Source organism: Sinocyclocheilus anshuiensis, unplaced genomic scaffold, assembly GCF_001515605.1.
Source record: "Sinocyclocheilus anshuiensis isolate Anshui unplaced genomic scaffold, SAMN03320099.WGS_v1.1 scaffold234, whole genome shotgun sequence".
In the NCBI taxonomy this organism is placed as follows: Eukaryota; Metazoa; Chordata; class Actinopteri; order Cypriniformes; family Cyprinidae; genus Sinocyclocheilus; species Sinocyclocheilus anshuiensis.
In genome coordinates this window covers 2,662,370-2,678,127 of record NW_015544165.1, presented here as the reverse complement: position 1 = coordinate 2,678,127, position 15,758 = coordinate 2,662,370, and the positions used below count along the sequence as shown (strand labels likewise).

General features: G+C 36.7%; 1 protein-coding gene across 1 annotated transcript in view; it reads right to left on the bottom strand.

The window, feature by feature from the left end:
* LOC107695739 (membrane-associated guanylate kinase, WW and PDZ domain-containing protein 3-like) overlaps positions 1–15,758 on the bottom strand; it is a 94,777-nt gene that overhangs the window by 10,773 nt on the left and 68,246 nt on the right. Inside the window, exons 11-19 of the mRNA XM_016495763.1 lie at positions 10,937–11,509; positions 8,014–8,045; positions 7,263–7,452; positions 6,598–6,692; positions 6,317–6,509; positions 4,071–4,265; positions 2,678–2,863; positions 2,370–2,466; positions 821–926 (exon numbers count right to left, since the gene is read on the bottom strand). Coding sequence (XP_016351249.1) covers positions 821–926; positions 2,370–2,466; positions 2,678–2,863; positions 4,071–4,265; positions 6,317–6,509; positions 6,598–6,692; positions 7,263–7,452; positions 8,014–8,045; positions 10,937–11,509 — 1,667 coding nt within the window. The remainder of the gene's footprint in view (positions 1–820; positions 927–2,369; positions 2,467–2,677; positions 2,864–4,070; positions 4,266–6,316; positions 6,510–6,597; positions 6,693–7,262; positions 7,453–8,013; positions 8,046–10,936; positions 11,510–15,758) is intronic.

Below are 15,758 nucleotides of genomic sequence, written 5' to 3'. Positions count from 1 at the left end.
CGGCTTGTGTACTGCATCATTACTGTGTCTGTTCCCCTTTCGGGCTTGAACTGATGGTAAAACTAATGACATTATTTACTGTCTTTACATTTATTTTGAAAGATGAAGCTCGCGATTATGGTAAGGGGCGTTACATTTCCGACGAGTGCTTGCGGTGTTCGGCCAATCACAATGCACTGGGTCAGCTGGCCAATCAGAGCAGACTGCACTTGTCGGAAGGAGGGGCTTTGTAGAAAACGAAGCGTTTGAGAGAGGCGGGGCATAGAGGACCTACAATAATGTACAGTATTTTAAAAATAATGTGTTTTTTGAACATTAAAGCATGTCAACATATTCTGTTACACCAAATACACAAAATAATGATCTTTAAAAAAGCATCATATGACCCCTTTCACATTACATTTAATTGCACTGTTGAGTCACTAAACTATGCAAATATATTATCACACATTTCTTGCTAAAACACTAAATAGATCACAACATTCTGTTCTGAGTGCAAAAACAAACTGCTCTACCACACCTGTCCGTGCTAATGAGAAACGACACTAGGTTTGCATATCTACACTCTGTCATTAGCATTATATATTACTTATTTTGCAAACATTTCCTCCATTTCATAGCTCATAAAGTCACTGTAGCCTATAGTATTAATCCTTAAGGTGACAAATGCTTCCATCTCAAAGTTTTAAATTGAATTTAATCTTCATAAAACGTGAGCTGCATGAAAATTAAGTACTTAAGTCAGTTGCATAATTATCTGTGAACTCTTATTACTACACAAATTATTACTTGAAATGCCGTTGTCTCATTTACATCTCACCTGCTTTGGTCCTGAGGAGATGACAGCCCCTATCTCACCCTGCGGCAGGGATTTGTGTTCCGCTCGGGCCATAGTGTCTTTCCTCTCCTCCGTTTCTACGCCATTCCTAAATGACACACAATTAAATGCTGCTTTAGGGCATTTAATGAACTGGTGCACAAAATGAACGCATCTCCCTTCATCCATCGTCATGTTATCCAGCGCAGCTAAGAGTGTTTTTGTTCTTGAGAATTTGCAGTTCATGATCGTGATTCCTACAAAGAAGCTGAGAGTCCTCTTCAGGACCTCAAAGGTCTGTGGAGCTCATTACATCCTTTTGTTGGTCTTAAGTGTGGGCAAAAGCTTTGACAGTGGCTGCCCCTCTTATCTGAACCTTGACTGTAGAGCGAGTTCAAGTCTAATCAATTTTATGCTGAAAAGAATGACCTGGACCATGTACTTGGAGCCGAAATGAAAGGAGAGGTCTTGAGCGTTCTTGACAGAAGAGTAATGGAAAGAGGTCATTGAAATAGGAAAGATGTAGAAGTGGAGAGGGCAGGATGTTATGATGCGTACATGCGTAACTTGGGCCCTGTTTCTTGCAGGTATAAAAGACAAGCAATTTTAGCTATATTATTTGTTATATTATATTATTTGGACATACACAACCATTCAAGCATTTGGTGTTACTAAGATTTTTTTTTAAGTCTCCTATGTTAACCAAGACTAACAAATACTGTAATATAGTTTTCTTTTCAAATGTAATTAGAAATTTGATTTATTTCTGTAATGGCAAAGCTGAATTTTCATGATCCTTCAGAAATCATTCTAATTTGACTCTAATCACTCTAATAATTTGGTGCTCAAGAAACATTTATCAGTGTTGAAAACAGTTGCGATGCTTAATATTTTTGTGGAATCCAAGATGCATTTATAAAAAAAAACACGAAATAAACAAAAACACAGCTTATTTGAAATATACATCTTTTGTAACATTATAAATGTCTGTACTGCATAAATGTCTTTTGAACAATTTAATGCATATTTAATTACATTAATTTCTATAAAATAAATTCTTACTGACCCCAAACTGAACAATTGTGTACATGCATCACAGGAGAATTTTATCATGAACATTTACTTCATCACATTATAAATTATTGAATTGTTTTGGAATGCTAGTATTATTTGTATTAAATGGTCATCTCCTATGTCTTGTTTCTAATTTCATAGCTAGCATTTTATGTATCATACATACAACAACAAAAAAATCTCAAAATTACAATTTGATTGGAAATTAAATAAAAATATTTAGTTCTGAAGTCAAATATTTGATTCTCATCTCAAGCAATGATGTCACAAATGTTTAATTTGTGTAAAAACTGATTACATTTCACATAATAAATATTGAAATCACATTGTTTAGATTATCATTGTTCTTAAAAGTAATAATCAATAGCCATAAATTGAGACTTTTTAAAATGAAACCGTAAAAGGTTTGTAAGTTGACTGTGATTGTGTGTGTACGTGTGTGTTGTGATTGAACTGGCCATCAGGATGGAGCTTGTACCTGTCATCTCGGCTGGCAGGCTGCTGTCCCACGGCTCTGTGCTGGGTGGCTGGGCTCTGCTTGGCTGAACTAGTGCCTGACGGAGGTCCACTGTGTTCTGAAAAATAAACAGGATTATCAGTGTGGCAGAAACACACATACACACACACAACTCCATCCCAAGTTTCAGTTTCAATCCTCAAAGTCAAATGCTTTAACAACCTGTCTGTTACAGAAAAAAATAAATAAATCTGCAATCTGCTGCTTCCTTCCACCAGCTCACTGTTCACCAAAATAATGAAGAGAATATATTTTCCCCAAAAGCTTACCCTCCTCAGGCACCACCGTGAGGGTAACAGCATTTCCAGCTTCTTTGATGAGCTGCACAATGTCGTTGTGGGACAGCTCAATAATTGACTGGCCATTCACAGCAGAGATGCGGTCACCCACTTTTAGCCGACCGCAGCGGTCTGTGGGACTGCCGTCAATGATGCGACCAATCTTATGTGGGATAACTGAGGACAGACAGAGATCAATGCTTATTTCAGTTATACATCTTAGATATACTGACAGACACTGAGAAGTGCTTTCAATAACTCCAGAAACTGATACTGATAAATAAATCTGATTATTCTCAAAGATTTACAGATGTGTCACATGATCAGGAAAAACACCCTGCATTACACGGTACACATACTATGAAACGAACATGCCAGGTTATATATGGTAATTAAAAGTGTAAATAAAAGTACTTTTTCGATGTTCAAATTATGAAGCTCAGCATAAGACATGCAGACGAAAATGTAATGTGTGGGGCTCTGTATATAATATTTACTCAAACTACAATGAAATATTTTTATACACTATGGTAAGATTTTGGCAAGAAATGAATACTTTTATTATGATGTCAGTAAGATTTTGGCAAGAAATTTATGTGTTTATTCCGTAAGGATGCATTAAATTAATCAAAAGTGACAGTAAAGTCATAATGTTACATTTCTAGTTCTACATTTCTTTCTATACATCAAAGAATCCTAAAAAAAAATCACAAAAACGTTTCCACAAAAATAACTGTTTTTAGCATTGATAATAATAATGAAATGTTTTCAAATCAGCATATGTTTTCTGAAGGCACATGTGACACTGAAGACTGGAGTAATGGCTGCTGAAAATTCAGCTTTACCATCACAGGAATAAGTTACATTTTAAAATAAATGAATATTTCACAATAGTACTATCTTGACTGTATTTTTGTTCAAAAACAGCCTTGATATCGCAAGGAAAATACACCCTTCAGCTTCAAACTACATTTTCAACTTTACAGCATAATTTCATAAATAAATCCTACAAACGTTCACAGCGTATGCCCTTATTCAGCGCTAATGGTAATAGCCATTATATCTGAATAAGCGTTTTTGTTACAGCTCTGGGGTTTATTACTGTAATACTTCACAGCTAAGCTAGCTTTGATTATATTATTGTAATTGCATTGTACAGTATGTCACACTTTCAAGTAACAGGAAGAAATATGTAATATAGATTTCAGCCACATTTTCAACAATGTTATGAGTCTGTAGTTGCACATCTAATGCAGCAGAACAAGGTGTGCTTTCTGAAGCTGACAGCAAAGTAGCAAAAAGCTTGAAAATTAGGGTGGGGTGAGACGGAGAGACAGACAGAGACACAAGGAGAGGAAAAAAAGCTTTGAAAGTAATTTCTAACCTCCAGGCGGAGGCTTGTTTTTAGAGGTGAGGATGACGAATCCGAAGCCCTCGTTGTCCTTGCGCTGAAGAGTGACGTCGTAGGGCTGAGGGTGGCTGTGGCTGGACACCTCGATGTGGGGTGGTTTGGGTGAGCCGTTGACCAGCGCTGGAACATGTGGGGCCTGAGGTTGACCCCCATCATCTTCCTCTCTTTCTGCTCAAGCATATGCAATATTCAGAGTTTATGACAACAAACTATGACAACAAAGATTTATGGTGAGGTCCATGTCAGACTCCACAGTTCTGTACTGTACAATGTTATTTTTGTACTATTTATATACTAATATAGTATTTAATAATATTTAGAATTTGTATATAAAATGACAAAATGACAAAACGATTACAAAAAAACTATATTTTGAAATACTGTAATTCTGTGTATACATGTATATCGGGATCGCGCACTGTCTGAGAGACGCGTCTTTATGCACACGCTTCGGATGTGTCAGTCAGTCAGATCGTTTTGTTTACATCAGCATGGGTTTGAACATCACATTTCACTGGTTCAGACTCATGCCATCGGGAAATCGCTATGAATATTCACACAGCAGGAATGCTGCATTTTACAACTATACCATACTTGTGCTGAGGGGAAGCACCAGACGTCAAGAAGCGAGCAGAGAAAGGGAAAACCTCTCAGAAAACATACAAATAAAGATAATTTTAGATGTTTAATTACTATTTGGAGCATTGGGAGCGCTAGACGAGGGCTTAATGAACTCATTCCCTGATAGCACACGTACATCACAGAGATGTCTATTTGACATCTATATTTACATCTGCAAGATGTATTTCAAACTCGTGTTTGCTAATCTGCAATACGTCAATGGGACATTTTCAGTCAGATGTCAAATAGACATTTAGAAAATATTTTTAAGATGTTTATGATTTAGAATGCATGTAAAAATCAGATATTTGTACACAGCAGATGCTTTCCATATGAAGTGATCTATAACAGACATCTTGCAGACGTACGTGTGATATCTGGGTTTTTGTGAAAACCTCACATTCGACCAAAATTCAACATTTTCACCCTTTTTTTTTTGCCCGTAGCTCAAAATTAGCCTGTGCGCATTCCAACTAATTTTGTCAGCATGGGTCACATATATCAGATGAATGATTTTATATATATATATATATATCAGTTTTAATTTTAGTACTTCAACAAACAATTTTCATTCAAGTTTTTCATCTCATATTTTTTATTATATTTCAGCTATATTTTTTATACATTTATAAAATACCTTTATAAGTTATATAATTATAATACTCCATATCACAGTGGGATTGTTTATTTATCAGTGAAGTGCGGATCATTTTTACTGTTCTTGCAGTTACTTAGTGTTTGGTCATTGGCAAGTAATACGCTTTTATATATAATTGTTTTATATTCTCACCAAAGCCAAATTTTGCTTTACTAGTGCTAATTTTAGACTTTCACCTATTGTATTGTTTATTATAATTTAATTAATAATAATAATAATTTATGCATTTAGCAGACGCTTTTATCCAAAGCGACTCACAGGGCATTCAGACTATACATTTTTTACCAGTATGTGTGTTCCCTGGGAATCGAACCCACGACCTTTTGCGCTGCTAACGCAACGCTCTACCACTGAGCCACAAAAACATTATATAGTTTTTATATTATACAATATATAGTTATTATATAGTTTGCCGGATTCCATCAGGGTCTGATGATTCACAAAGAAATAAATTTGGCAAAAATCTCTTACAATGCTCAACATCAAGTAAAACAAACTAATAAAATCCCAGTGTGCTTTAACAAAACTGAAAGGGAACATTATGAAAGTGCTGAAAAACTGCTACGAGGCATAAAGCCAAATTTCATAAAAGCTTCATAATTGAAGTTTTTTTTTCAAAATTACCCAGTGTGTGTTGTTTCGAGGCGTCTTTCTTTTATAGTTACTCAGCGCATTGAGTCATTATTTTGTTAACACATAAATAGTCTTCTGCTTTGACTGAAAACAGTGGTCATTAAATTTTGATTTTGTGGTTATTATTTTATAACTCAACTCGGCCCTTCACTCAGAACTAATGGAGCGAAACGCTCAGTTCTCACAGGGAGTGGATCTTTTTTCAGACATTGTTGGATATGACTGAAACCTCTGGAGGACTTCTACAGCTGTCAGAACGTAAATGCAAGCATGCAGTTATCACAATACATAGCAGCAGGGTACGAACCTGGACAGGTGAGCTTTCTGCGCACGGTCAACATCACCTGCCCGTTGCGGGCGGCGTTGGTCATGAGCTCCAGAACTTGTTTGTGAGATTTGCCTTTGACAGGAACGCCATCAATACAAATGAGCTCATCTCCAGCCCGCAGACGCCCGTCCTTCTCTGCAGCACCCAGAGGAACGATGGCACCAATGTACACCTAAAGAGAGACGGCATGGTTGAAGGTCACATCATTTTCCATTGTGACAATATGGTAATGAATCACTACAAAGCATGTCAACACTCACTGGCTGATCTGGTCCTTCTCCACCCAGCACTCTGAACCCAAATCCAGTCTCCTGGTTCCTCCTGATAAACACGTCCAGTTCTTTAGTGTTGGTGGCTGGAAAAAAAAGCAAAATTTGCTGTCAGCCATAAATATTGCAGTGTAAACAGCAAATCAGTCTCACATGTCACTACTAGCTCCCAAAAGTAGGGATGTAACGATTAACTGCGAGCCGGTTGAAAATCGATTCAAATATGTGACGATTCAAATCGGTTGAGATGCTAAACAAATCGCGATTCAATTAGGGGTAGGAGTTTATATGAATATATGTCTGAGGGGAGCTTACTGTCTTTAGAAAAGTTTAGATGGTATTTTTTCTTTTCATCTTGCCATAAGTGCTGCTCTTCTTTGTTTACAGTGGAAACCAAGGAAACGCTTTAGACGCCACCTGCTGGCAGAGAGTGAATCTGCGTCTCGTTCAGCTCGTCTGCTGTTTCCGTTGCATGTTTCACAAAGAAATGTGCAGCATTTTGTCCAAGCAATAATAAAAGGACACATTTAATTTATAATTTGTCTTAAATTTAATTTTGTAAAAAAATAATAATCGTGAATCGAATCGTGAATCGAATCGAATCGTGACTTGAGTGAATCGTTACATCCCTACCCAAAAGTCAAGGTTGAACTCACGTTTGCTGTCCAGCATGGCTTTAGACTTGAGGTAGAGCTCAGACGGGTCCAGTTTTGGGGAGCTGGAGCGGATGGCATGAGGAGGGAAAGGAAGGGACTGGGGCCCAGGCTCAGCCGCACTGGGAGTCTCAGTACTGACAGAACTGGTGGCAATGTCCTGCTTCTGGGTACTGGGAATAGCTGGAGTGATCTAAATGAACAGATGGACACACACAGCAACAAACATGACCAAATATTCCGAAACGTTACAGCCCAAGTACTATGCCAAACATGGACGTCTCTCAATACGAAAGGGATTGTTCACCCAAAATTGATAATTTCATTCTTTTTAATGCAGCCACTCAAAGCGTGTCCTTATGACTCACAATGTTTATATCCGTGTTGAACACAATGTTATAAAACCTGCTCTGAAATAAATAATCAACATTAGAGCCTGTATGAGAAACACTTTTGAGAGAAGCCCAATAGGAAGCACTCCTGAGGGGCCTGTTGACTCAGCAGTGATATTTGCTGCAGAAGCTCATGTTTGCCTCGAAGAGATTCACCACATCCTGCTCTTAAAATAACATTATAGCGTTTGGCACTTGCTCCGTGAATAATGTATGACTGCAAGGAACACGCTTCGCAGAAGAACCCAGAACGAGGCCGATAAATAATTCATCCTGTTTCATCTTCATTACATCAAAATTCCCTAGTGTGTCTAAATTAAATCCAAAAATTGAGTAATTAAAAGACATTTAGCTGAACTTACAGGTTTCAGAGACTTCACGGGAGATGTCTGACCTGCAGGCACAAACAGATATAAAGAGGGAAATGAGAATGAGCAAGTACAGTTGAAGAGGTACGTTCCAAGACTATATAATTAGACAGAGCAATTTATTGCAGGAGAAATTAAATTCATCAGTTCATTTAGTACACTTAAAACCTTTAACAGTGAAGTGTGCCATTTTTGCATCACTAATGACTCCAAATGAAATATGACTACTTCAAAAAGGTTTACAGAACACTCTGCCTCGTCCGTCATTGGTCAGATAAACAGATAGCCCCACCCCAAACTCATGACATTGGTTGAGCCATAGCTGTTGTCGGAAACAAACAGAACACGTTTTAAACAACAGAAATCAGTCATGGATTGACATACACAAATGGATTTCTGTAAGCATTGTACAAGCTGGAGAAAGTATTTTAGCATTAATTGTTTTTTTTGCACACTTCACCTTTAATACCAATATCAAGAGCCTTGCAAAATATATTAATCAAGTCAACATCTGTCTCAGTGTGATAACCATAACATACACTACCGTTCCAAAGTTTGGAGTCGGTATGCTTTTGCTCTTGACAGAAATTAATACTTCTTTTTTTAGCAAAGATGCATTAAATTGATCAAAAGTGACAAAGTCATTCATAATGTTACAAAAGATTTTTATTTTAAATAAATGCTGTAAACCTGAACTTTCTATTCATCAAAGAATCCTGAAAAAAAGTATCAGATTAGAATGATTTCTGAAGGATCATGTGACCCTGAAGACTGGAGTAATGATGCTGAAAATTCAGCTTTGCCATCACTGGAATAAAAAATATTTTTAAATATTAAAACTTTAAAAATTACTGCATTTTTGGTTAAACCATTGCAGTCTTGGTGAGCATAAGAGACATCTTTTAAAAAACATAAAAAAAAATAAATTCTTACGTACCCCAAACTTTTGCATGGTAGTGCAGAGGAACCAAAAACAAACAAACAAACAAATCCTTATGGAAAATGCAAAACGTTTCAATCCTGAGGCTGAATTTCAGTCTAGCTTATATTAAATACAGCGGAAAACCTTAAAAAAATCAAAAGTGTCCACTAAGGGGAAGTGTACTCTACAATGCATTTACTTATACTGGAGAAATAAATGAGAAGACCTAATATATACACAATGCAAGCATGATGATCCATGGCAGGCATGTTTATGTACAGTGTGTGTGTGTGTGTGCAATATGACAAGCCTGCAGGTTAACTGTGAATACTAACAAGACCTAGCTGTCTTTATTAAAAATAAATAAATAAATAAATAAATAAATAAATGCAATAATGACCATGTATAACATCGACATCTGCGGTACATTGTGGTTGGTGGAGATTTTGAGCATATAATCGTGTATGTGTAAGTCAGAGAAGAAAAGCTTGCTTATGAATACGCTTGACCTTTTGTAGCCACAATCCGATGGCTGCGCTGTGACAGCCGAAACTTGAAAGCAAGTAAGTGAACACAGAACCTGATATTTTCACTTGGGCTCCAGACAAACCACAGACTTGATGCAATATAGATCTGTGTGTATAGCTGCTATGCCCCCGCTGCTGTGCATGCAAATACAGGATTCAGTTCAATTAAACTGCTATTGGGGGTTTTTCTCTACGAGTTCAGGAGATGGTAGAACTGGTGTAACAACTGTCTCGTGCATATAAACTATTGATAAAGTGTCCACAAACCGCAGCAGCACAAACTGAAGTTGCAGAGACTTTGTACTCAAATGAGGAGGAGTATATAGAATGACATCACTTTATTTCGATTACTTCACAAATTAACTTTAATCACCCCAGTAACCTGCTGTACTGAGATTGTGCAATCCATTTTCATTGTTACGGTGTGTAAGCGTGAACGCTTTTTCCTTCAGGCGTTAACAGTATTATAGTGATATACGATGATCAGTCTCACTAAAATGTGAGGATCTCTCACTCACAAACACAACCGTCTATCTCTTTCAGCTCTCACCCTCCCTGTTATGTCTCTCGCTCTATCCTTCTTCACATATCTTCAGCTTACATAAATCATTTTAATCACTACTTTATCTCTGTGTTTGCCTTCTCTCTTTCTTTAAAGGGATAGTCATCACTTACTCAGGCTGATGTCATTCCAAATCTGACTTTCTTTCTTGTGTGGAACACAAAATTTTCAAAACTAAAGCGGACCAAACAAACTTGACTTTCAACATTTGACCCCTTTGACTATGACTGTATGGAAAAAAAACATTTTCCAATGAAGAAAGTGTCATTCAGGTTTGGAATGACATAAGGGTGAGTAAATGTTATTGTTTACAAAAACTAAAACTATTAAAATAATTTTCATTAATTGCAATAAAGTAATTACATTTTATTGCAAATTATAAAAAAATATTAGATGAAAATTTGAAATGTTGCCTTGGCACCTAACTGAAATAAAATGTATGTACTAAAATGATTAAAATGAAAATAAAAATAAACTAAAATATAAATATTGAAAAATGTGTTATGAGCTTTTTGTCATTTTTATTAATATTAGTTTTTAATTATTTCTATTCCACATTATTTTTAGTCATTTCAACTTAAACTTATTATATTTTAGTTAGCTGCCCAAGCAACATTTCTAATTTTCATTTAAGCTTATTAAGTTTATCCATAATTTACATAACATAACTAAAACTTAAACCAAAATGAAAATTAAAACTGAAAATATAAAAATAAAAGCTAATTCAATATATAAATAAACAATACAACAGCATATAAATAATACTAAACAACACTGGAAAATGTTCCTTTTTGGATGAACTATCCCTTTAGCTGTCACTATAGCCAGATGAGACCTGCAACGGGGTGTAGTCAAAAAGAATTAGGAGGTAACTGGACCCCAGGTCACACTGTCTCCATCACTCACCTCCTCTGAGCACCAGCACGTTGACCTCGCTGCCCACGGGCAGGTCTTTGAGGATGTCCACCACCTGCGCATGGGTGAGGGGTTGTACGTTCTGCCTGTTAATTTCCTTTATCACGTCCCCCTTCAGCAGACCTCGGCACCACTGCGCGTCCAGAATCATCTTCACCTTCTGGCCCAGCGGACAGTCTGCGATGGCAAAGCCGAATCCGCTTGGCCCCTTTACCAAAGGCACGCTGACCAGTTCGGGCTGCAGCAGGGTGGTGTCTCCCGCCTCTGGGTAGCGTCCGTTGGGCATTGCTGCAGCTGGATGTCTACCATCGGTGGTCATGTAATGGAGGTCCTGCATGGAGGGGGTCCCGTCTGAATGAATGGGCTGCCCGTCAATTCCCGGCACAGCAGTTATTATGTCGCCTGTGCCCTCTTCGCTGGAATTGGTGTCCTCTGGCAGTGGGTATCCACGGCACAGGACCATATCCACATACTGGTCTACAGGAATGGACTGGAACATCTGGACCACATCTGCATGGGTATTGCCCAGCACACATGTACCATTTATGTCCACTATAACATCACCTAAATGAAAGACAAAGAATAAGTATGAAAGAAGCAGTTGTTCTAAAATCCAAACCCTACCTATACAGAATGTTTAGGCACCAAAGTTAATCCTGTTTAGGCAATTCGGGTGCAAAAGCTTTTTCCATACAGGATTGAGCAAAGTTATGATGCCTTGCAAAAGACTGTTTCTGCCATCATCACATGACATGCCCAGTTAAAAAAAACCTTACATTTATTTGGTCCTGACAAATTGTTCCACCTAATTAAAATCCACTACTTACCCCAATATTTGTTTGTAATACATGTTTTGTGTTTTTAACTTAGCAGCATGTTAAGATTAAATTCAATGGTAATCACTAGTCGGTAACACTTTAGTATAGGGACCAATTCTCACTATTAACTAGTTGCTTATTAGCATGCCCGTTATTAACATATTGGCTGTTTATTATTAGTTATAAAGCACATATTCTGTATGACCATATTTTACATCCCTAATCCTGCCCAATACCTGAATTTAACAACTACCTTACTAACTATTAATAAGCAGCATTTAAGCAGTTTATTGAGGCAAAAGTCATAGTTAATGGTTTGTTAATAGCGAGAATTGGATTTTAAAATAAGGTAAAGTTTCTCATGCACTCCTTGACAAGGAAGCCTGTTCGAAACAGTTGGATACCTTGTTATGGCCAAAATGGCCAAAGGCAGCACCGAATTTATCCTTCACACATAAGGCACTCCCAGAATGCAGTGTGACAAGCTCAGTGAAAATTACATTAAATAAAATGCAACATTTCACCCAATATCTGTGCTTTGCATTTGATTTTTGTTGTGTTATTTATTTTACTATCATTTATATACTATTATAGTAAATGTTAATATTAATAAAATAGCTTTTATTTTCATACTTTCAGATATCATTTGAATTTTAGTTTGTTTTATTAATTTTAGTACTCCAACTTAAAAGCAACACTTCTAATTTTTAAACGATTTATCATTTAATTATTATTTAAATACATTTATTTCAAATAAAGAATTTTTTAAAATAGGTTTGGGTAACAAAATCACTGTTTTTGTGCTTATTACAATACTGATCTTTAGCTTATCAACACGCTACCATTAGATTCAATTGTTATCATTTGAAAAGTTTCCTATGTATTCTAGTGCTGTGTTCAAAATATCGATACGACGATGTATCGTCACAGAGATTTGACGATACGAGTATCGATACAGCTGGCCCTGTATCGATATTGTGGCACGTGTGCAGCAGTGGACCGCGCTTAATATGTTTAAAATTTTACAACGTTTAAAATTGAGTAGAAAATTGCGAGGTTTCTAAAATAGAATGAATAGAGCATATATAGGCTACAACAAGGTTTAATCTGGCCGCAGAGGAACACAACTGGGTTGCCTGATATAAAGAGACGTAATCCCCAAAACAGAGCTTTACACTTGCTTAATACGGGAATATCTGCTAAATGTGTTACTTATCTTTGTCAACCTGGCAACCATGTACACGCGCTCTCTCCACTGTGGATAAACTCGCTTGCTTTCTGAAAACAGCGATTAGCTTGCAGTTTAGCGATCTCCACTTCAATAATCTATTCTCGCAGAGGTCAGCTGCCTGCTCTGCCAATAGTTAGAAATGGCACTATAGTGTGCAGTGTTTAATAAACAGCTGTTTTACTCAATTCTGCTGAGGTGAAATTCAGTGCAGTCATGTATCGTGATACGTATCGTATCGTGGCATCTGTATCGTGATACGTATCGTATCGTGACTTTGCTGGTGATGCACAGCCCTAATGTATTCCTGATCCAAATCTTGTTCCAAACAGTAAAATGCCTATTTCTGGGCAACATTGTATGTATCCACACTTCCAGAATACGCTGCATCAATTTAGGTAAAAATTATATATTTTTTCAGTACTGAAATGTATCAACAACAACAAAAAAGTTCATAGCTAATTCTAGTTAAAGCACAATTACATCCAATATCTGTGTGCTATGCAATTAAAGTCATACACTTAATATGAAGATCACTGTTTGTGTGGGATGTGAGTGCCCATAATAATTGCTGTCTATATAGAGTCTTTTTAAATCAGCCACTAATAAGATTCATTTTCAGTAAGCAGAGTGTCTGTACTGTGTATGAATACAATAGGCAGCAAGGCAAACTCACTAGGACCTGGAACATAGCCACTGTGTCAATTTGAGCACAAACACAAATCCTGCCAGTGTGTTTAAACTGTTCAATTTGATTCCAGCAATGAGAGCTGTCTTGGCTCCTTCTGTTCTGTTCACGGGGGAGTGTGTATGCAGTGATAAAGAGGCAGGTCTCAAGTAACCATTACTCCAGCTAAAGTCAATGATCCGCTCAGTTGGTGCAGTCTATCTAATGGCAAGTTTGTCTATTGATCAATGCAGAGGATGTTGGGGAAATCCTGAATCCTTTTCTACTCCTGACCAATCAGTGGCATCCTTCCAGGTTTGCTTCACTTCTTGAAAGTGACTGTTCTGCCTGAGACATCCTGCTGCTTATGCAGTAATATTGGCATGGGGCACACAATCTGTCAAAGTGCTGCGAACATCAATGTTTCATTCAGATGACCAGGAGCTCACACAAGTAACTGGGCCAGGTCTACTGCTAGCCATGATGATTTTAGGGTGAGTTTAGTTATTCTGTTAACAAAACAAGAAAAATATTTCCCACTGACCTCCAGATAAATATAGTGCACCTAAAAAGGACAAGCGGTGACTGAAATCATCACTTCCAATCTGTTTGCCTGACTTTAGGCAACTTTTACACAGTATACACAATACAGTCCAAAAGTCTGGGGTCAGTAAGACTTTTTTAAAGAAAAAAATACTTTTAATCAGCAAGGATTTGTTTATTTATATCACAAAAAAGATTTCCATTTCAAATAAATGCTGGTTTTCTGAATTTTCTCTTAATCAAAGAATGCAGAAAAAATAAATGCATCTCAGTTTCCACAAAAATATTAAGCAGCACAAATGTTTTCAAAATTGATGATAATCAGAAATATTTCTGAGCACCAAATCAGCATATTAGAATGAGTAATGACTACTGAAATTTCAGCTTTGCTATCACAGAAATAAATTACATTTTAAAATATATTCAAATAGCTGTTGGCTGCTTTGCATGTCAATCAGATGGTCTCTTCCTATCTAAGTGGGCTATTCTTGGCCAGAATAAGCTTAAACGAGGACCAAACTTTGTGCTGCAATTCAAAAGTCTGGCGATACAAGACAAATACCAAATGAATATAAGTAAACAATGAGAATCCACAATTAAAATACACTTGCAATGCATTAATGTTTTGCCAGGTCAAAAAGAGGCTCATAAACAGCCCTATGGCTTTTTTGATAGCTTGTTGACCAAACATAAGAATTTGTTAATTCTTAACATGCCTCTTTGAGCCAGCTGAAGCATGTTTATTGCACTGCACTCGAATCCAGAATTAAATGTATATCTTGGTTAAACTGTTTTACAATTCTATGTACAGACTGATGTCTCCAGGGAGTTGAAATACACAGGCAGTTGTTTCTTCACATTGTAACAGAGGGTGGTGAGTGTTAGTGTAAGCACTGCAATTATCGCCAAAAGCCACTCTGCAGGAAAGCCAGCTCCTCTGATGCTCACCCACTGATTCTGACTTCCAATCTGTTTGCCTGACTTTAGGCAACTTTTACACAGTATACACAATACAGTCCAAAAGTCTGGGGTCAGTAAGACTTTTTTAAAGAAAAAAATACTTTTAATCAGCAAGGATTTGTTTATTTATATCACAAAAAAGATTTCCATTTCAAATAAATGCTGGTTTTCTGAATTTTCTCTTAATCAAAGAATGCAGAAAAAATAAATGCATCTCAGTTTCCACAAAAATATTAAGCAGCACAAATGTTTTCAAAATTGATGATAATCAGAAATATTTCTGAGCACCAAATCAGCATATTAGAATGAGTAATGACTACTGAAATTTCAGCTTTGCTATCACAGAAATAAATTACATTTTAAAATATATTCAAATAGAAAGCAGTTATTTGAAATTGTAGTAATATTTCACAACATTACTGTTTTTATTTTATTTATGATCAAACAAATGCAGCTTTGGTGAGCATAAGAGAGTAAAATATCTTACTGACAACAAACTTTTAAATGGTAGTGTGTAAACAACCAATCACAGAGACTACCATATCATCATCTAAACTTTTGCCATGACAATCTATTATTGTAGTTTCAACATTCTCA